General features: G+C 42.0%; 2 protein-coding genes and 1 pseudogene across 3 annotated transcripts in view; 2 read left to right on the top strand and 1 right to left on the bottom strand.

Annotated features, from left to right (window-relative positions):
• LOC142698297 (uncharacterized) overlaps positions 1-21,022 on the top strand; it is a 617,727-nt pseudogene that overhangs the window by 45,355 nt on the left and 551,350 nt on the right.
• The window catches only part of LOC142675554 (oocyte zinc finger protein XlCOF29-like), a 445,104-nt gene that overhangs the window by 49,986 nt on the left and 374,096 nt on the right, over positions 1-21,022 (top strand). The window lies entirely within an intron of this gene.
• LOC142656274 (uncharacterized) lies at positions 7,119-12,330 on the bottom strand. The gene is made up of 2 exons (XM_075831205.1): positions 9,514-12,330; positions 7,119-8,969 (listed from the first exon to the last, which is right to left on the bottom strand). Exons 1-2 carry the CDS (start codon positions 12,328-12,330, stop codon positions 8,916-8,918), a joined length of 2,871 nt encoding a protein of 956 aa, XP_075687320.1. The 3' UTR covers positions 7,119-8,915.

The following is a 21,022-nucleotide window of genomic DNA, read 5'->3' as shown; positions in this document are numbered from 1 at the left end:
GCAGCCAATTATGGACTTGTGAACACAGCCCCATTGTTTAAATTAATCTCACAAAGTGACACATCAGATTTTAAAATGTCCTTTAACCTTTCCTGATATCTGCCGCGTAGCAATGTTGGAAAAGCATTTCCACAATCCGATGTACATGTATCGGAGTCTGCACCATCATCAGCGGGTGTCAGCTGTACAGTACTGGCCAAAGGTTTTGAGAATGACACAAATTTTGGTTTTCACAAAGTCTGCTACTTCGGTTTTTATTGCGGCAACTTGCCTAAAAGGGGTTGGCCAGTTTACTATGAAAGGCTTTTAAAGGACGAGTGTTGCGGAAATATTTTTTTTTATATCAATTTGCTTTTAGTGTTTTATTAAACATTTTTTTATTTATTTGTGTGTTTGTGTTTTACTTTTTTTTATTTTTTCTCTTTTTCTTGTCCATGGGGGCTGCCATTTTTTCCCCATCTCTGTATGTGTCGATTAACGACACATACAGACATGGAATACGGCACATACAGTCCCATAGTGAATGCGAACGGGGCCCGTTCCATCCACTATGCTGCACGCCGTCTGTGTGGGAACGGCACATGCGCTGCTCCCACACAGTCCAAATTGAAGGTCTTCGGCCGAGAGACGTCCGGCGCCATTTTCTTGTGGACCGGAAGCCGCGGCCGGACAGTAAGATTACTACTTCCGGTCGCGGCTTCCGGGCTTGTGCACTGGGAGCGGACGGACCGGAGTGAGCGGCGGCAGGAGCAGGTAAGTTAGGTCTGTGTATGTACGTGTTTTACTGTGTGTTTACTACTGTATGTTAACCTACTACACTGTGTGTTAGCTCAAAAAATGGCGACACACAGTGTAGGAGGTTTGAACGTTCAATCCCCTCCTTTCTCCTGGCACTAGCCAGGATAAAGGAGGGGGGATTCTGTGAGCTCACTAGAGCGAGTGAGTTTTCTCAAATTTTGCAGCATAAAGCAATATGCTTTACCACATGCCAATGCTGCAATTTTGGGAATTGCTCCATCTAGTGACCAGCACTGGGAAATGTTATAAATTTGAATCTAATTTATAATATTTCCTGACAATTAGGACAATGTTTAATCACTTATACACTAACTGCTTAACTAAAAAAAAAAAAATTCTAGCGACACATTCCCTTTCATATGTGGCTGGAGGCAAAACAAGACACTTACTAATATAAACTCTTCAGCACTTCTGCCTTTTACTCCAGTTTAGGAAAGCCACACCCCAGGTGAAAAAAAATCCTATCCCCCTACATCACACCGCCCTCATCCATAGTAGCGCGCGATATTGGCAGGCAGAAGACTGAACTCTTTCATGCCTAAACTATACTGAACTTCCGGCCCCTCTTCTGCGCTTGCGCTGGTTTCAGACTCATCCAGAAACTGCGCAAGCGCACTGGATACTCTTCGGGTTCCATCTGTTCATGTCCTTCTTTTAAGTTCATTATTTACACATGCGATCAGCCTGTCCGTTCAGGATGATCGCACATGCATTTAGGTGAGAGCAGAGAAGTATCACTGTCAATAAATAGAAGTATGAAGTTCCCCACTTGTATCTCAGAGAGAGGCTCTACCTGGGCTACCCAGGGTTCATCCTATCTTCCCGCTCCGGTGACCGGCAGCTCACAGATATTGGAGCGGCAACCAGTGGCCCGCCTTCACCGTTTGCAGTGAGAACCTCTCAGTGGCATGGCCCCCCCTGCCCCCCACACGTTCCAGGAGTAATAGGTAATCAAAGGCCTCTCCTACGCTCCACGCAACCTGCTGCATACTACTGTGGCTTCGGTCTCCTCTCTGGGTATCTAGCACAGCGCAAAAGACTTGCACAAAGTCTGTGACACGGATGCCCCACCGAACCCTCTGATAGGGAACTGGCCTGCAAACTTACGAGCTTCTACCCTGAGCAGCCACCTTAGTACCAGTCATACCATTATATATATATATATATATATATATATATATATATATATATATATAGATCTAAAAAAGCAACTTGTGAGGATCATCACTGTAGTCAAGAAAAAACCTTGCGGTTGGTGCAGGGCTTGAAAGGAGCGACTTTCTCCCCATGTAATGTAGAAAAGGATAGTAGGGAAGCAGCACCCAAGTAAAAAAAAAAAAAGGGTTTTAATCAACAGAACATCAGACAGCGAAGTTTCACTCTCTCAATGCTCTCTCATATTCTAGTATTTCATCATATTGTATGTTATTTTTTAGCTTAAAGAGGCTGTCACCAGTTTATAAGTTCCCTATCTCCTACCTAATCTGATAGGCGCTGTAATGTAGATAACAACAGGTTATTTTTGTTGTTTTTTTCCCAGCACCCCAAATTACCACAAGATCCTGTGCTGGGAAAATATATATAAAAAAAAGAAAATAAAAAATAAAAGAAATTAAAAAAAAAAAATTATTAAATTACATTTAAAAAAAAGATAGGAAACTAGAAAACATATTAAAACTTCATAATTGGAAATTTCTTAATCCAAGGATCCCATTAATCCGTAACGAGTATATTATTCCCTTTTCAACAGGAAAATCTATGCTCAATGTGAATACATTTGTTTACTCTCGCCTCCCAAGCTTTTACGAATGGGAGAGCTGAGGAGAGCCACTTTGCTGTAATTTCTAACCAGGCTAAGAATAATAATTGACATATCGGTATGCGATTTCTTCCTATTTGCAGAATCATGGATAAATCTAAGAGACATACCTTAAGATCCAAGGGAGTAGTACAACGGAAGATGTATTGTAAGTAGGTGGTTATTTCCACCCAATATTTACTTAGTTTGGGGCAGCACCAGGTGAGGTGTATCCAGTCGGCCTCCGGACTTAGACATTTGGGACAACTATCCATTTGTCTTAGACCTATGTTTTTTAACACCTTAATGACCAGGCAGGCCTGTTTGGACCTTAATGACCAAGCCAGATTTGTCAAATCTGGTATGTCTGACTTTATCAGAGAATAACTGTGAAAGTTTTGAATATCCAAGTAATTCTGACATTGTTTTTTCGTCACATGTTGTACTTTATTTTAGTGGTAAAAGTAGACTGATACAATTTGTGAAAATTAATGAAAAAATAGAAAAATTGAAGAAATTTTGTAAAAATTAACATTTTTCCCTATTTTTAACTGCAATATGTCACATATGTACACACATACTGTACAATTTTTTTTAAATTAAATATATATTTTCATCTCTACTCTATTTTGGCAGCACTTTTGAAAAAATAAAATAAATTTTCAGCAATTTAGAGGACTTACAAATGACACCATTTAGACGACTAGACCCACTTAAGGTATTTATCTAGTATTTTGATCCCACAGTTTTTTGCTAAATTTAATACATTTCAGGTGAAAAAAAAATTCCCTTTTTTTCATAAAAGTATCAGTTTGAAGACCGATTTCTTTGTAAAGCGAACATGAAAATGAAGAAACACACCACAAAATCTATCACCCTGTTTCTCCTGTTTTCAAAAATACCCACATTGTGGCCCTAATGCGTTGCCTGGACACACAAAGCAGGGCCCAAAAGGAAGGGAGCACCCTGAGGCTTTCAGGACTCATATTTTGCTTGAAAATGTTTTAGGCCCCACTGTACATTTGGAGAAGCTTTGTGCTGCCAGAACGATAGAAACGCCCCATAAACTACCCCATTTAGAAAACTAGACCCCTTAACCCCTACCCGCACGAGGTCGTAACTGTCCGTCATTGCGGGAGGTTACTTCCCGCACGAGGACGTACAGTTACTGAATTGTTCCCGGTGTACACAGCCGGTGGCTGTGTGCGCCGGGAACCGGGATAGAAGCTGTCCCTGACAGCTAACACTCCCGAGTCACCGGCAACGGACCCCGATTAGCGGTCCGATGCCGGCGATCGATGTGGTCGGTGGATTTCCACCAATCACATTGCTATAACAGAAAAAGTTTTTAAAACTGTTCCCGAGACTCGTAGTTAAGTCCGGGAACGGATGCAAAGCTCCACCTACCTCCCTCCATGTCCCATGTGACCGGCAATGGACTGCTGCTATTGGTCCATTGCCGGTGAGAGCTGTGATTGGTGGGTCTGTTCAGACCCACGAATCTCAGTACACTTTTAGCCAGGGAGTAAGGGTTAAAAATGCCCCCACCCGACAGCTAACACATGTCAGTCACCGGCAACGGACCCGTAAAAGCGGACCAATGCCGGCGATTGATGTGATAGGTGGATCTGTACAGATCTGTACAGATACACCCATCCTCCATAAAAGTTAGGAAAAGTTTTGAAAATTGTTCCTGTAATCCCACCATCACTCCCCCATGTCCCTCCCCCTCCCCCATGTCCCATGTGACCGGCAATGGACTGCTGCTATTGGTGAGAGCTGTTCAGACCCACCAATCACAGTGCGTTTTGTTGCAGGGCGGTTGAAAAATACAGGATACAGGCCCTGATCTCTTAGTTGGTGTTTAGTAGTTGGAGAGATCAGAGCCTGTATCGTGTAGTCAGTGAAAATAGAGAATAACCCCTAATTTTCACTTCCCCTGTTCCCCACCGCCTCCCAGTGTATAAGGGAGATATTTTTTCTCTATTTTGATCAAATAATAATTTGATTTAGCTAGTTGCTCGTCTACGTCAATTAGTCGCGTCAGTCAGTGTCCATTGTCAGTTAGTCTGCGTCAATCCGTTGTCAGCGTCAATCCATTACTGTCAGTCGTGTCACTTGTCAGTGTCAGTTAGTCAGAGTCAATCCATTACTGTCAGTCGCGTCACTTGTCAGTAAGTGTCAGTTAGTCAGTGTCAGTCAGTGTCCGTTGTCAGTTAGTCTGCGTCAATCCATTGTCAGCGTCAATCCATTACTGTCAGTTGCATCACTTGTCAGTAAGTGTCAGTCAGCGTCAATCCATTGTCAGTGTCAATACGTAGCGACCGAGTCAGTCAGCCTCAGTGTCCGTTAGTAAGTTTTACGAAGTGCTATAAAACAAAAAAAAACAAAAAACAAAAAAATCTTTGTTAGACTTTGTTCCAGTTCAGTGAGCTACGTGTGTGTAAACATATATATATATATATATATATGTATATATATATATATATATACATACGCACACACACACACACACCCAATATGGCAGCGAGACTTTACACCGCTGAAGAGGCGTATGCAATGATCGCGTCCGATACGGACTCAGCGAGTGATGAGGAACCACAGTTCATTCTCTCATCCTCCTCCTCCAGTGACAGTGAGGAACCTCCTCGTAGTCGCAGGAGGGTTAGTGCCCAGGTTCTGCCTGACCCTGAAGCTGCAGATCTGCCTGACCCTGGTACAGTCAACAGTGATTGGTCAACCCCAACCAATTACACCCCCCAAATCCCAGAATTTACTGCTGCGGCAGGCATTCACGTGCAGACAGAAGGGCTGCCTATTATTGGATTTTTTAAATTATTCTTCACAGACAATTTGATCCAGCTCATGGTTGATCACACCAATATTTACGCCCAGCAGTTTATTTCTGAACACCCCAACGACTTTCATGCCCAGGCCAATCGGTGGCAACCGACTAATTGTGCAGAAATGCACAAGTACTGGGGGTTAGTCCTTAACATGGGTCTCACTAAAAAGCCCAAAGTGAGATCCTACTGGTCCACTGACATTCTGTATCATTGTCCGCTGTACCGCAATACAATGACCAGACCCCGCTTTGAGGCCCTCCATAAATTTCCTCACTTTAGTGACAATTCCCAATGCCCCCCTGCGGATGACCTAAACTTCGATAGACTTTATAAAATTTGGCCCCTCAAACATATTATCCCAACATTTTTCAGCAGTCTACATCCCTCAAAAAGAAATCTCTATTGATGAATCCCTGGTGCACTTCAAGGGCAGGCTGAAGTTTCGCCAATATTTGCCAAATAAGCGCACCAGGTATGGGATAAAAATGTACAAGCTGTGTGAATCGGACACCGGATACACACACGCTTTCCGGATTTATGAGGGGAAGGACAAGACAATACAGCCCCCAAATTGTCCCCCCGTCCTGTCCACAACAGGGAAGATAGTGTGGGACCTCCTGCACCCACTGCTTGATCAGGGGTACAACTTGTACTTGGACAACTGGTACACAAGTGTACCCCTGTTCAAATGTCTAAAAGACAAAAAAAACAGTGGCATGTGGGACGGTCCGAAAAAAACAGCGGCACCTTCCCAAGACCCTGTCGAAGAAACCCCTTCCAGGTAGCACCTTTTGGGATGGGTGCTCTAATGGGCTCCCTCTGCTTTGTCAGGTGGTATTCAAATATGGTAATTGAAGTATCAGCAGTGCACCGGGAGATCAATAAAGACAATAGCAATCTGTCGTCTCAATCAATATTCTCATTTATTATCAAGATACATAGGTTAATATACCCTCAGGGCGTACCCTCTAGCCAGGGTGTTACCTCTCATGGAACAACCAATCATAACATTTTACACGTAGACTGAAAATACGTCATAGGGTACCTTCCCACTGAGGTCACGTGATCTTTCTAACACCTGCAAATCCTGGCCTACAAACAATAGAAATGTAGGAGGTTTTCATAAGGCTATGTGATGATTTCATATATGTGTGTGAAATACTGAGATAAAGAATTAATTGGAAATATAATGATTATTTCAGGTCTAGGCGTTCTGCCAGACTCCTATCTACCAGTATTGAAGGCCACGAAGAAGAACACAAAGTAATAACTTATTCCCTTGTGATTCAAGCAGTAACAGAAAGAGGTCATTACAAAATGGAGAATCCATATCTTCATAATCCGGCATCCTGCTTGATAATTCATAGTGTAATTTAATACAGAGAACATAAGCAATTTGACCATCCATCACAAACCCCCCTTTTTCTCATATTAAAATACAGAGATTAAAAATTATCTGATTATAAACTTCAAACAAAATACTGAATAGGGCCACTACTAATAATATAATGCGATCACCGAGTTCAGGTTTGGGTATAGGGTCCCGTCAGTGCGTTGACAAGTCCCGTAGTTGCTCGTCTGCACAGCTGCTTGGATTTGTTGGACTCTACCTTTGTCAATATCTATATGGTGATAACAATAACAGCATGCCCTGTATAAAAGTCCTAACATGTATATAAGATATAAATGGCAAAGCTTTAATAAATGAACACACTTAGTGTTACATGGTGGGGTGTTCACCCATTCACCAGGTTCTGGCCTTGTGCATAAAATCCCTGTGACATAGGGTATTGTTGATTAAAAGGTTTCGGCTTATGATAGACAATTTTCTTAGCCTTCCTACATAGCATAGGTATTAGACATGCTACTAATTTAACAAAAACGTATATAATCAATATTATGAGTAATATATGTAAAGCGCCTTGCATGAGTCCTGCAGCCCATCCTCCAATGCCTCTGAACCATGAGGCCGGGTTCAGCCATGACAACCAGTCTGGCCAATCTAGGTTCCAATCTTCTTCAGAATTAGCTTTCCTAAATTCCTCCTTTAATTGCTTTGCTTGTTCAATATCATGTTTAATCTGTACTGTCCCTTGGGGATCTATATAATGACAGCATGCAGGACCCACTATCTGGCACATACCCCCTTGACTTGCAGTTAAGTAATCTAGTACAAGTGTATGTTGGTTAGTAACAGTAATAAGCTGTCGGGTAAGTACTGAAGAAACATTTAAAGCATCAAATATTAATTCAGTAATATTGTCAAACAACTCTGCTAGTTTTTCTATGTTATGTGCATTTCTAATTGGTCCTCCAAAGATGGATAGAGCATATCCTAACTTGGTGTGCCAAGGTAAGTGTACCAATGGGTGGGCTTTTTGCTTTCCCTCCCTTTTGTACAGCATATGTTTTGGTACTTTATCATAAGGAAGTGCATCCTTGTCCCATGTCCAGGTAGCAGACTGTAACCTAGCTAGGGTACAGGTACCTGTGGTAGTCTGCGGGATCCATTTATATGCATTATGTCCGCACACTATATATATATCATGGGGAAGGTCAAACCATTGCATACTTCCTAGGGTTAACATGTGAGCAAAATGAACTAAGGGAAAAGACTGCTGTAATACACACCAAGGACAATTTGTTCCCAAAGACCCATGGTATACTCCTGTGCATCCACAATACATAGTTTCATTCCCTTGTAAGTCTGTTTCTTCCATATACCCTGGATAACGTTTACAATCAGTCTTACTTCCTGAAGGGAAGAAATGGCCGTATTCCCAACTACCATTATGTATGTACCGTTCTACCAGACTTGGTCTAAATACATCTGAGGTCTGTTGGGTTTTATTGAAGCTTATCTTTATGCCTTTTATGGGGATCTCACCTAGTGTCAGTGTTTTAGTGACATTTTTAGGGACCCATTTTCCATTTTCCTTTTGTGTGAGAATCAGTGCCTTACCAGGTATCAGGGTTAGATTTACCTGCCACCAGGGATCCTCCATCCATCCTGCTATGGGTAAGGGCACACTGGTATTAGACCATGTATACCTTTTTGTGTTATCCTTTACCTTTGAGGGATCCCAACATGTAGTGTTAAGAAGTTCTTTCTCACTAAGGGGCACAGCCATGTATGGCATGGATTTTGAACTTATAGGACTGTGTGTGCATATCCAACAATCAGATAAGTTTGTTAATGCTGTTATAATTTGATGATGTTTTATGAATTTATTGTCCACTTCCTCCTTGAGAACTTGAGTCATCGTCCCCACGAGGGGCAACATCAACACCAACCCTGCCAAGGGCAACATCATCGATCGAGGCGACGTCATCTGGGCTGATAACCTTTTTGCAATGGCTTGCATGTATCCAATTGGCTCGTCCTTGGAGCTTCACTGATGTGGCGGTGACCAGCTGTACTTCTACTGGTTGGCTGTACCTTGGTTCCAGACTGCTCCTGTTGTGTATCTTTGTTACCACCCAGTCTCCAGGTTGTAGTGAGTGGGTACCTGAAAGAAAGTTTGGATCTGGAATAGAAGAAAGGATTAGTTTATGTGTCCTCTCCAGTTGCTTGTGTAGGGCAGCCAAGTACGTGGTCATATTGTCATAATGCTTTTGTAACTGCTGAGGAAAATACAGTCCAGTCTTTGGCATATTTCCAAACAATATTTCATAGGGAGAAAGTTTATCCTTCCCTCTTGGTGTGGTTCTTACAGAGTATAAAGCCAGGGGTAGACATTGTGTCCACGGTAAAGAAGTTTCATTCATGGCCTTCTGGATTTTTAATTTCAAAGTTCCATTTAGTCTTTCTACCTTACCACTGCTTTGTGGGTGATAGGGAGTATGAAATGCTTGTTCTATCCCAAGGCTTTTTAATATGTTCCTCAATAGTTCTTGGGTAAAGTGAGTACCTCTGTCACTTTCAATTGTCTCTGGTACTCCATAGCGGCACACTACCTCAGCTATCAGTTTCTTTGCTGTGGTATCTGCATTTGCTTTAGCCACTGGAAAAGCTTCTGGCCATCCTGAAAATAAATCAGTGCAAACAAGTACATATTGGTACATTCCCACCTTAGGTAGTTGTATGTAGTCCACCTGTAATCGCTGAAAGGGGTAGTAGGACTTAGGAGTGTGTTTAGCTGGTGTTTTGGTGGTTTTACCAGGGTTGTGTTGTGCACATGTCATGCAGCCCTCTGTATATTTGGCTGCTGCATTTTGAAAACCAGGAGCATGCCATGTCTGTAACACTAGCTGGCTCATAGCTCCCTTTGAACAGTGTGTTTTCCCATGGGCTAGGGCACACATCATTGGATACAGTGCTCTTGGTAGGCAAACCTTAGAATTAAGATGCCTCAACTGTCCTAGACCTATTGCTGCACCTCTCTCCTCCCATTCTGCTTGCTCTTGAGGGGGTGCTTGGTCCTGGAAAGCAAGCAACAGGGTCTCTGTGATGGGTTGTAAAACAGGCTTCACAATCATCAGAGGGAGAGCAGCAGCGTCCTTTGCCGCTGCATCCGCAGCCTCATTCCCTTTTGATAGGAGATCACTGTTATTAGTGTGTGCCTGTACTTTGACTATAGCTGCTTGGTCTGGCATGTGCAGTGATTCTAAAAGTTCTTCTACTGCTTTTGCATTCTTTATAGGTTTACCTGCCGAGGTCAAGAACCCTCTGGCTCTCCATATTGTCCCAAAGTCATGTGCAACTCCAAAGGCATATCTGGAGTCAGTGTATATGTTGACACGCTGTCCCTTACCCAATTTACACGCCTCAGCGAGTGCTTTTAGTTCTGCCTCCTGAGCTGAGCTGCTGGAGGGTAGGGACTGTTGTATGACGGCCTTACCATTGTGGACCACTGCATACCCGGAGAGGAAATGTCCTTTGTCTTCGCTCCAATATCGAGATCCATCTACAAAATACTCAGCATCAGGGTTAATCAGAGCAACATCAAATATACTGTTTATGCCGTTTGATTCCATATCCACTAGGCTTTGACAGTCATGTTCATGTTCAAAATTAAATAGTTCATCATCAGTGGATAGTTGAAAAATAAGGGGGTGTCCATGTCCCTGTCCCCCCACTCCTCCCTCCTTTTGTTCAGAATCTAGGGGCAGGAGTGTAGCTGGATTCAGAACAACACAACGTTTGATAGTCACATTAGGGGACAGAAGAGTAAGTTCAATTTTAGTAAGTCTTGCAACTGATAAGTGTTTTGTCTTGACTGTGTTCATCATTTCTTGCACTGCGTGTGGGACTTGCACAATAATGTCATGTTGAAGTACAATGTCTGTTGCTTTATCAACTAAAGCTGCTGCTGCTGAGACAGCGCGTATGCATGTCGGGGATCCTAGTACAATGGGATCCAGAGCAAGGGAGTAATAGGCAAGTGGTCGCATCTTGCCTCCATGATCTTGGGCTAATACTCCAGAGGCATGGCCTGCCTGTTCATGGCAGAACAGAGTAAATGGCTTATTGTAGTCAGGAAGTCCCAGTGCTGGCCTTGTAGTCAGTGACAGCTTCAGGGAGTGAAAATTGTCAATTGCCTCAGGTGACAGTACAAATGGGTCAGAGGTGAGACAGTCATATAATGGTTGCATCATAGCAGAGGCATCCCTGATCCAGGCTCTGCAGTACCCTATTAAACCCAAGAAAGTCCTCAATTGTTTAGGGTTTCTAGGGACTGGGTGTTTCTGTATGATTTCCAGCCTGTCAGGGGTTAAGTGTTTCATACCTTGGGAAATACAGTGACCAAGGAAAACAACTGTTTTGGCACATAATTGCAGCTTGTGCTTGCTCGCTTTACAGCCAACTTCTTCTAGGAACATTAATAGTGATTTAGAATCTGTTTCACTGTTCTCCAGACTCTCACTACAAAGTAACAAATCATCTACATATTGTAGTAGAACTGAGGACTGATTGGGGGGCTGCCAGGTGTCCAGAATATCTTTCATGGTATGTGAGAAGATATCAGGGGAGTTTGCGGCACCCTGTGGCAGCACTACCCAAGCATACTGTCTTCCCCTATGTGTAAATGCAAAATACTGCTGGCACTCTTTATCCAGCGGGATGGAGAAGAAAGCATTGGCTAAGTCTATAACGGTGAAATAGACTGCAGTGCCGGGGACCTGGTTGAGCAGGGTATGTGGGTTAGGCACTTGTGGTGTATTAATTATTGTCACAGCATTCACAGCCCGCAGGTCATGTACCATCCGGTACTGTACAGGTTGACCGGGCAGTGTCTTTTTCTTTACTGGGTAAAGAGGAGTGTTGAAAGGCGAGATTATGGGCACTATAAGATTGTTTTCCAGTAAGGAGTTAATATCCTTTTCTATAGCAGCGTCTTGCTGTGGACTCAGAGGATATTGCTTTATACATACAGGACGGTTCTTCATGTCTGGTTTTAAATTTACTTGTACAGGCGGCACATTTAAAACTCCTACATCCATCTTATCTTGTGCCCATAGTTTTTCTGGGATGTCTGCCAACCAAAGGGGAGGGGTACTGGGGGCTTTTTCAGTGTCCGGCATACTTGCCATACTAAGGAGTTTGCATAGCAGGGACTCTGGAATGGCAGAGGTTAATGTAGGTGTGCCAGAAGAAAAGTCCAATGCTGCTCCCAGGGCACTGAGTACATCTGTCCCCAATAAATTGTAGGGAGTGTGTGGTGACACTAACACACGGGAGACAATTGATTGTGTGTCATGTATATTCAGTCGCATTGGTTTTGTTAACTGTAACTGAAATGATGTTCCCTCCACCCCTTCACAATCTATATAGTCTGGTGATAACAACTCTGCCGGTACATATTTGGTTTGTAATACAGTTCTGGCTGCCCCTGTGTCTACTAGAAAAGAGGTATTTTCCCCTGTGGGTAAAGTAACAGGCACCATCAATGATGGACCTGTCGGGGGGAGCAATGGGCAGAGGGAGACATCAGGGTTGCCAGTTTCCTATGCAGCAATCAAAGAATTGGGAGGCTCAACTGGACGGGAGGGACATCGGGCTGAATAATGACCCTTCTTATCACAATTCCAGCATGTAATCTGGCTAAGATCCCTTCTCTGGGTTCTCAAAGTGTCTTTTTGTTCCCTGCCTCTTCCTCTATAGCCCCCCTTTTGTTGCATCGGGGCGAGACGGGTTCTTTTAGGAGCTTCTTGTACTGCCGGCTTAAGACCGGACATAAAAGTTATTTTTAGTAGGCGCAAGTCTTTTGCATCACCTTCTTCATACCCGTGATCTAACCACTGCTGCTGTAAAGTTGTGGCATAATCAGGGACTGACTGTTTAACATCTTGGGAAAATGACATAAAACTATCAGTTCGATCCTGTTGAGTAGCATCTACCCAGGGCTGCATAGCGTTCAGGTATTCTAGTCCTGATTGCTCATTGGTTTTATTTGCTGGTACGGGATTTGTAATAGCAGCTTGAATTTGATTTTTGAGCACTTCCCCTCCCTTTGTTTCTACCAGGCTCTCCATATCTGACCATGTAGCACGGTAAGCTAGATGTACTGCTCGCAGCTTTCTATGGAAAGCGCTGGGTGTTTTCCGTGGGTCTGGGAGTGTGTTACATACAGCTAGTAAATCAGCCGGGCTCCAGGGGCGATACACAGTGGCTTCATGTGACTGGATTTCCCCTACTGCCCCAGGTACTGGTTGCCCGTCTACATCTACTGGTTTTGGTCCCCTGTGTGTATGGATACTTGATACTAACGGAAACAATCTAGTGGGGCGCTGCGTACCACAACTGACACAATATCCTGCAGTGAGGGGGTTCTGCTGCCCACAGTGTGGACATGTCCAGCAGCTGCCTTTCTTGCTATTTTCAGGATAAGGAGATGGCGCAGTTGCTGCTGCGGGGCTGTTTGGCAGTTGTAAAGGGGTTAACACATTAGTGAGGAGCTTTTCACTTAAAGGGTCATATAAATCATACATTATTCCATGATTTGCTTCCATACTCTTATGTTCTGTGTTACTCACTCTCTGTGCTACCTCATACCACATTTGGGCTTTTTCCACCATGTTATTGTCTTTCAACCATCCAACACAATTTGTCATAAATCTTTTCCAATCACATTCTGCTAATGTTCCATAGGACCCAACTCCCATCATTTTAAACATTCTTTTACAATCCTTCACAGCCTCAGATCCTTTTGCTCTTTCTACTATTTTGATGGCAGAGACCCACGTCTCAGGGCTGTCCCGCATTTTTGTCTTACTATTTTCTGACCCCATGGTCAGAGGGCGTAGGGTAGTCTCCGGAAAACTCCCCAGCTCCAAACAGACAGGCCTTAGTCTGTTGACAGATATCTCAGACAATCTATCTTACAGTTTCAGAAAGACTATCAATATCAAAAGTCGTTCCTTCAGACAATTCTAGCAGTGGGATATCCTTTTCTCTGATCCCTCACTGTTTTGAACATCAAGAACAGACAAAATGCTGCCAATCCACAAATTGCAAGAGCAAATCCTTCAACACAATCTACATTCATGAACTTCCATTGATTCAAGCAGGAGTTGGTCACATTCATTTCAAACTTCTACAAACCCTTCGTCTCTTTCACTTATGCAGAACACTTTCAGTTCATACAGCCTGTGATGTAGCATATATCCCAAACTCTTTCCTCTAGCACTTTGCAATGGTTTCACATACAAATTATATTTGGTAACATATATATTATCCTCCCCGCTCAGCCGTTCACTCTGTGGGTTGTAGTTTAGGGGCCTGTTATCTATGTTGGTGATTTCTTTAGGGGCTCTGGGTCTGAGCCAATACCAATGTTCTTCACTGTAATTACTACTACGACACAGGTGGCACCTGGGATAAGTGTCAGGGTCATTCAATGAATACAGGATGTTATATTACAACGGTATTCAATCCAGCGGTCTGATGTTATACTACTACAGACTTAATTACTTGGATGTTATTTTACATCAAAGTGTATATGCCGGATTATCACATGTGCTAGAAATCAGTCTGTACTGATTCCCACCTTATACCAGTCTGGCAATGCATACAACTGGTTTATGGACCCTTACACACAATATCACTGTTTGGCAGTGAATTTAGGAAAATATAAATGATTTTCTAATACAGTATTCAAAGTTTTCCCTATTGCACTGGGTAATGGTATTGAGTGCAAATTCAATATAGACACAATTGGTCCTCCTTGCACTGAGTATATATCGTCTTCTATGAAGTGGATATTACTTCTGGGCTGGGAGCCCCATACAGTTTCAACAATTTGATATGTATGTCTTCTCACAGATGTATTCAACATCACACTACACACACATTCATCACACTTGTCACATACACCCCCATGTAAATCCATTTAACCACACTACCATCCTGACAAAGGACCTGATTATTACGGGACCCCTTTGTAGAGACTTACATATACAAAGTACGTTTCCAGGGACTTAACAGAGTGGCTGAAACAAATGGTGTAACATAAAGTCTGTTACTTACCGATCGGTTTTGGTTTCAGTGACTCCCCAGGTCCTTCCAGATTAGTGGACTTTGCACAAAATTCTCATTAGGAGGTCCCGGGCTATTCGGCACCATAACTGTCGAAGAAACCCCTTCCAGGTAGCACCTTTTGGGATGGGTGCTCTAATGGGCTCCCTCTGCTTTGTCAGGTGGTATTCAAATATGGTAATTGAAGTATCAGCAGTGCACCGGGAGATCAATAAAGACAATAGCAATCTGTCGTCTCAATCAATATTCTCATTTATTATCAAGATACATAGGTTAATATACCCTCAGGGCGTACCCTCTAGCCAGGGTGTTACCTCTCATGGAACAACCAATCATAACATTTTACACGTAGACTGAAAATACGTCATAGGGTACCTTCCCACTGAGGTCACGTGATCTTTCTAACACCTGCAAATCCTGGCCTACAAACAATAGAAATGTAGGAGGTTTTCATAAGGCTATGTGATGATTTCATATATGTGTGTGAAATACTGAGATAAAGAATTAATTGGAAATATAATGATTATTTCAGGTCTAGGCGTTCTGCCAGACTCCTATCTACCAGTATTGAAGGCCACGAAGAAGAACACAAAGTAATAACTTATTCCCTTGTGATTCAAGCAGTAACAGAAAGAGGTCATTACAAAATGGAGAATCCATATCTTCATAATCCGGCATCCTGCTTGATAATTCATAGTGTAATTTAATACAGAGAACATAAGCAATTTGACCATCCATCACAACCCTCATCAGCCAATCCCTTCAAATTGGCGAAAGCAGGGCATTGCTGCAGGATGGGGTCCTGTGTCTCAAATTTAGAGACAAAAAAGAGGTCTGTATGCTGACATCAATACACGACGCCAGCTGCAGCCCTGTCCCCACACGTGGATTCACATCATCCACGATGAAGCCTGTGTGCATTCAGGCATACAATAAATTCATGGGGGGGGGGGTTGACCTGAATGATCAGGTGTTGACACCCTATAGTGCCATGAGAAAGTGCAAAATCTGGTACAAGAAACTGGCAGTGTACCTTGTCTAGCTGGCACTATATAACTCCATTTTAATTTTTAGGAAAGCTGGCAATCCGGGTACATACTTGGAGTACCAAGAGAAAATGATAAAAAAAAATTTATTTGGAGACGAGGTGGGGGAAACGTCTGCTGCTCCAAGTAATGTTTGCCGAATTGTTCCTGGGCAGCACTTTCCTAGTGAAGTGCATGCTACTGCAAAAAAAGGCAGGGCACAGAAAAGGTGCCGTGTCTGCGCAAAAAGGGGTATCCGTAAGGATAGCACATATCAGTGCCACACTTGCCCATCTAAACCTGGACTGTGCATGAAGGAGTGCTTCCGCATCTACCACACCTCCCTGGATTAAAAATTTTATACTTTTAAAACCCCCACCCCTTCCTTTATCATTCTGGTCTTTTACCCATATTTAAAATCGGACACTCTAAAAAAACAAACAAAAAAACAAAAGCCTCAATATACCCATAGATGAATACCTAATACTCTAACAAATGTGTATGATCTGCACAATTTTTTCAGGCCTATGCTTGTGGCCAAAAATAAAGTAAAAATTAGGCCTCAAAACCCTCGTGGTGGTTCTTCACTTCCAGGCACTGCTAAGTGTCCAGACAACATATTTAGACCACTTTGGGGGTATTTCTAAACTCAGAAGAAAAATCCATACTGTGTCTGAAAAATCTGTTGCATTTGTGAAAAATGTAAAATTTTATTTTTAATGGCAGATTTCTACTAAATTCAGCCCCAAAAAATATGGGGTCATAAAAGTGATCACACACCTAGATAAATTCTTTGAGGGGGCAGTTTGCAAAATGGGGTCACTTCTTTGCACTGTACTGGTACCTCAGGAGCTCTGAAAATGCAACATGGCACCCGAAAACCTTTCCAGCAAAAGCTGTGCTTTAAATGGTTCTCCTTCCCTTCTGATCCCTGCCGTGGGTCTAAACAGCAGTTTATTACCACTTATGGGGTATTGCCGTAATCGGGAGAAATTGCTTTATAAATGTTGGGGTGTTTTTTCTTCTTTATTCCTTGTAAAAATGAAAAAATTCTATGTTTTTTCAGAAAAAAAGTAGATTTTCATCTTCACAGACTAATGCCACTAAATTCTGCAAAAAAACTGTGGGGACAAAATGCTAACTGTACCGATACAAAAATTCCTTGAGGGGGTGTAGTTTCCAGAATGGGGTCACTTTTGGGGGGTTTCCACTGTTTTGGTCCCTCTAGGGCATTGCAAACATGACATGGCACCAAAATCTATTCTAGCAAAATCTGCGCTCCAAAATCCGAAAGACGCTCTTTTGCTTCTGAGCCCCGCTGAGACTCCAAACAGCAGTTTATTACCACATATGGGGTATTTCCGTAATCGGGAGAAATTGCTTTATAAATGTTGGGGTGTTTTTTCTTCTTAATTCCCTGTAAAAATGAAAAACGATGTTTGTTCAGAAAAAAAGTAGATTTTCATCTTCACAGACTAATTCCATTAAATTCTGCAAAAAAACTGTGGGGACAAAATTCTAACTGTATAACTAGAAAAATTCCTTGAGGGGTGTAGTTTCCAGAATGGGGTCACTTTTGGGGGGTTTCCACTGGTTTGGCACCACAAGACCTCTTCAAACCTGACATGGTGCCTAAAATATATTCTAAAAAAAAGGAGGCCCTGAAATCCAGTAGGTGCTCCTTTGCTTCTGAGGCTGGTGCCTCAGTCCATTAGCGCTCTAGGGCCACATGTGGGATATTTCTAAAAACTGCAGAATCTGGGCAATAAATATTGAGTTGCATTTCTTGGGTAAAACCTTCAGTGTTACATGAAAAAATTTATTACAAATGAATTTCGGGAAAAAAATAAAAATGTGTACATTTCAGCTGTACTTTGCTTTAATTCCTGTGAAACGCCTAAAGGGTTAATAAACTTTCTGAATGCTGTTTTGAATACCTTGAGGGGTGCAGTTTTCAAAATGGGGCATTTTATTTGCACTTTCTAATATATAAGGTCCTCAAAGCCGCTTCAGAACTGAACTGGTCACTGAAAAAATAGGCTTTTGAAATTTTCGTGAAAATGTGAGAAATTGCTGCTAAAGTTCTAAGCCTTGTAACGTCCTAGAAAAATAAAAGGACGTTCAAAAAATGATGCAAACATAATGTAGACATATGGGAAATGTTAACTAGTATCTATTTTGTGTAGTATTATTTATCTGTTTTACAAGTAGATAAATGTAAATTTAGAAAACTGCTAATTTTTAAACATTTTCTGTAAATTTTGGTGTTTTTCACAAATAAATATTGACTTTATCAACCACATTTTTTCACTAACTTAAAGTACAATATGTCACGAGAAATCAATCTCAAAATCACTTGGATAGGTAAAAGCATTCCGGAGTTATTACCACATAAAGTGACACATGTCAGATTTGAAAAAATCATCTGTGTCCACAAGGCCAAAACAGGTTGTGTCCTAAAGGGGTTAAGGTATTTATCTAGGGGTATAGTTAGCATTTTGACCACACAGGTTTTTCGCTATATATATTGGAATTAGTCTGTAAAAATTAAAGTCTACTTTTTTTCTGAAATATAGAAATTTTTAATATTTACAAGGAATAACGAAGAAAATGCACCCCAACATTTGTAAAGCAATGTCTCCCGATTACAACAATACCCCATATGTGGTAATAAACTGCTGTTTGGACCCACAGCAGGGCTCAGAAGGGAAGGAGCGCCATTTGTATTTCTGATTTTGCTGGTTTGTGTAGTGTGTAGAAATCAGGGCTGTGAGTGATACAAAAATGTGAGTGTAGTGTGTAAAAGAGCTTGCTTTCTTTTGGCCAAAACGACAACTAATACCCCATGTTTTTTCATGGTTACTTACATTGCACATACCTTTTTTTCAGGACGCGGCTGGGTCTTATAGTGCTGGGATAGCCTGGTGTACGGATGTTTGGCATTGCATGCAGGGCAGCCCGCTCTCTTACAGTATGGACGTTCTAAATAGGCTGCTATTCGGCGATATATGCTGTGCCTCACTATCCAAACACTATGCCTCCATGTTTTACACACTACACTCACGTTTTTGTATCACTCACAGCCCTGATTTCTACACACTACACTTAGTAATGTCCCCTATACCTCACCTGCACACCATACACAGTACTTTATTATTTTTTCAATTACACATTTACTTCCATGCCCAACACACCACTCCCCTTAAGGTTAGTGGGAGTGGCTATCATTATTTAAAAACACACCTGGGCACTTCCCTTCATCAGCATACTCTAACCTGGTCGCGTCCTGTTTGGAACGGGTTTTTTACCCTCCTCCTTATCTGTGAGTATGGCCTTTTCTGTGGTTTTAATTACATTCTATGTCCCAATTTTTCTGCATATCTTAGATTTTGGAACGAAAAGTTCTAGGTAGGGACTCGCAAGTGTGGGGATCCGTGACGTGGATTGCGAGCTTGCGTTCTTTTGGCCAAAACGACAACTAATACCCCATGTTTTTCATGGTTACTTACATTGTACATACCTTTTTTTCAGGACGCGGCCGGGTCTTATAGTGCTGGGATAGCCTGGTGTACGGATGTTTGGCATTGAATGCAGGGCAGCCCGCTCTCTTACAGTATGGGCATTCTAAATAGGCTGCTATTCGGCAATATATGCTGTAACTCACTATCCAAACACTATGCCTCCATGTTTTACACACTACACTCACGTTTTTGTATCACAGGCCTGATTTCTACACACTACACTTCGTAATGTCCCCTATACCTCACATGTACACCATACACAGTACTTTATTATTTTTTCCATTACACATTTATTTCCATGCCCAACACACCACTCCCCTCAAGGTTAGTGGGAGTGGCTATCATTATTTAAACACACCTGGGCACTTCCCTTCATCAGCATTCTCTGACCAGGTCGCGTCCTGTTTGGAACGGGTTTTTTACCCTCCTCCTAATCTGTGAGTATGGCCTTCTCTGTGGTTTTAATTTTATTAGAATTAGGGCGCAAAAATTAATATCGAACTTTTTTCCACTAAAATGTTAAATTTTCTCATTTTCACAAGGGATAAAGGAGGAAAAAACAAACATTTTTTATAAAGCAATTTCTCCCGAGTACGGAAATACCCCATATGTGGTCATACGTTTTTTCATTAGAAATGAATTAACCCTTTCAGGACTGATCCATTTTTTGCTTTCTTATTTTAGATTTTCACTCTCCGCCTTCCAAGAGCCATAACTTTTTTATTTTTCCATCAATAGAGTGGTGTGAGGGCTTATTTCTTGTGGGAAGAGTTGTAGTTTTTATTGGTACCATTTTTTAGTACATAAAAAGTGATTAAAATGTTGTATTACATTTATTTTTTAGAGCGAAGGTGACAAAAAAAAAATGCGATTTTGGCGGTTTCAATTATTACATTTTTTTAAGGTGTTCACTGTACGAATTAAATGGTATACTGTAATAGTTCGGACTTTTATGGACGTAGCAATACCAATTTTGTTCATTTTTTTACATTACTTTAGAAGAAAAATGGGAAAAGGTGTTTTTTTTAAAAAAACAACAACTTCTCACTACTAATAACTTTCATTCTTCTACACATTTTATTAATCCCCTTAGGGGACTTGATCCAGCGATCATTGGATCGCCGGTACAATACACTGCAATACTAATGTATTGCAGTATATTGTTATTCTTACAGGCTTCTGTAACAGAGCGATCGCTGTACCTGTCCGTCAGTCCCGGGTGTCAGCTGTAATACACAGCTGACACCCAGAGCGTATGGAGCAGGCTCCGCACGTGAGCCCGCTCCATACATCAACCCCCGCACAATAACGGGCAATTAAGTCATAGTGCGCAAAGGGGTTAATGCATTGCAATTTTCCACTGATATGCCATTTTAGTGCATAATATGTTGTGCCCAGTTTGTGCCACAGAAGACAAATACCTCATAAAACGTTAAGCGGGTTCTGCCAGGTATGGTGATGCCATATATGTGGGCGCAAACTGCTGCTTGGGCACGCTGCAGGGCTCAGAAGGGAGGGAGCGCTATTTTGCTTTTGGAGCGCAGATTTTGCTTGGT

The sequence above is a fragment of the Rhinoderma darwinii genome, chromosome 1, assembly GCF_050947455.1.
Source record: "Rhinoderma darwinii isolate aRhiDar2 chromosome 1, aRhiDar2.hap1, whole genome shotgun sequence".
In the NCBI taxonomy this organism is placed as follows: domain Eukaryota; kingdom Metazoa; phylum Chordata; class Amphibia; order Anura; family Rhinodermatidae; genus Rhinoderma; species Rhinoderma darwinii.
The sequence above is the reverse complement of the archived record's forward strand: the minus strand, read 5'-3'. Positions and strand labels throughout refer to the sequence as shown.

Excerpts from the sequence above, each read along its gene's own strand:
- LOC142656274 (XM_075831205.1), bottom strand. The coding sequence starts at position 12,330 with ATGGTGCCTGTTACTTTACCCACAGGGGAAAATACCTCTTTTCTAGTA. Across the intron at positions 8,970-9,513 it reads ACTACATACAACTACCTAAG|ATCCAAACTTTCTTTCAGGT; the intron begins GTGGGAATGTAC and ends CTTCTATTCCAG.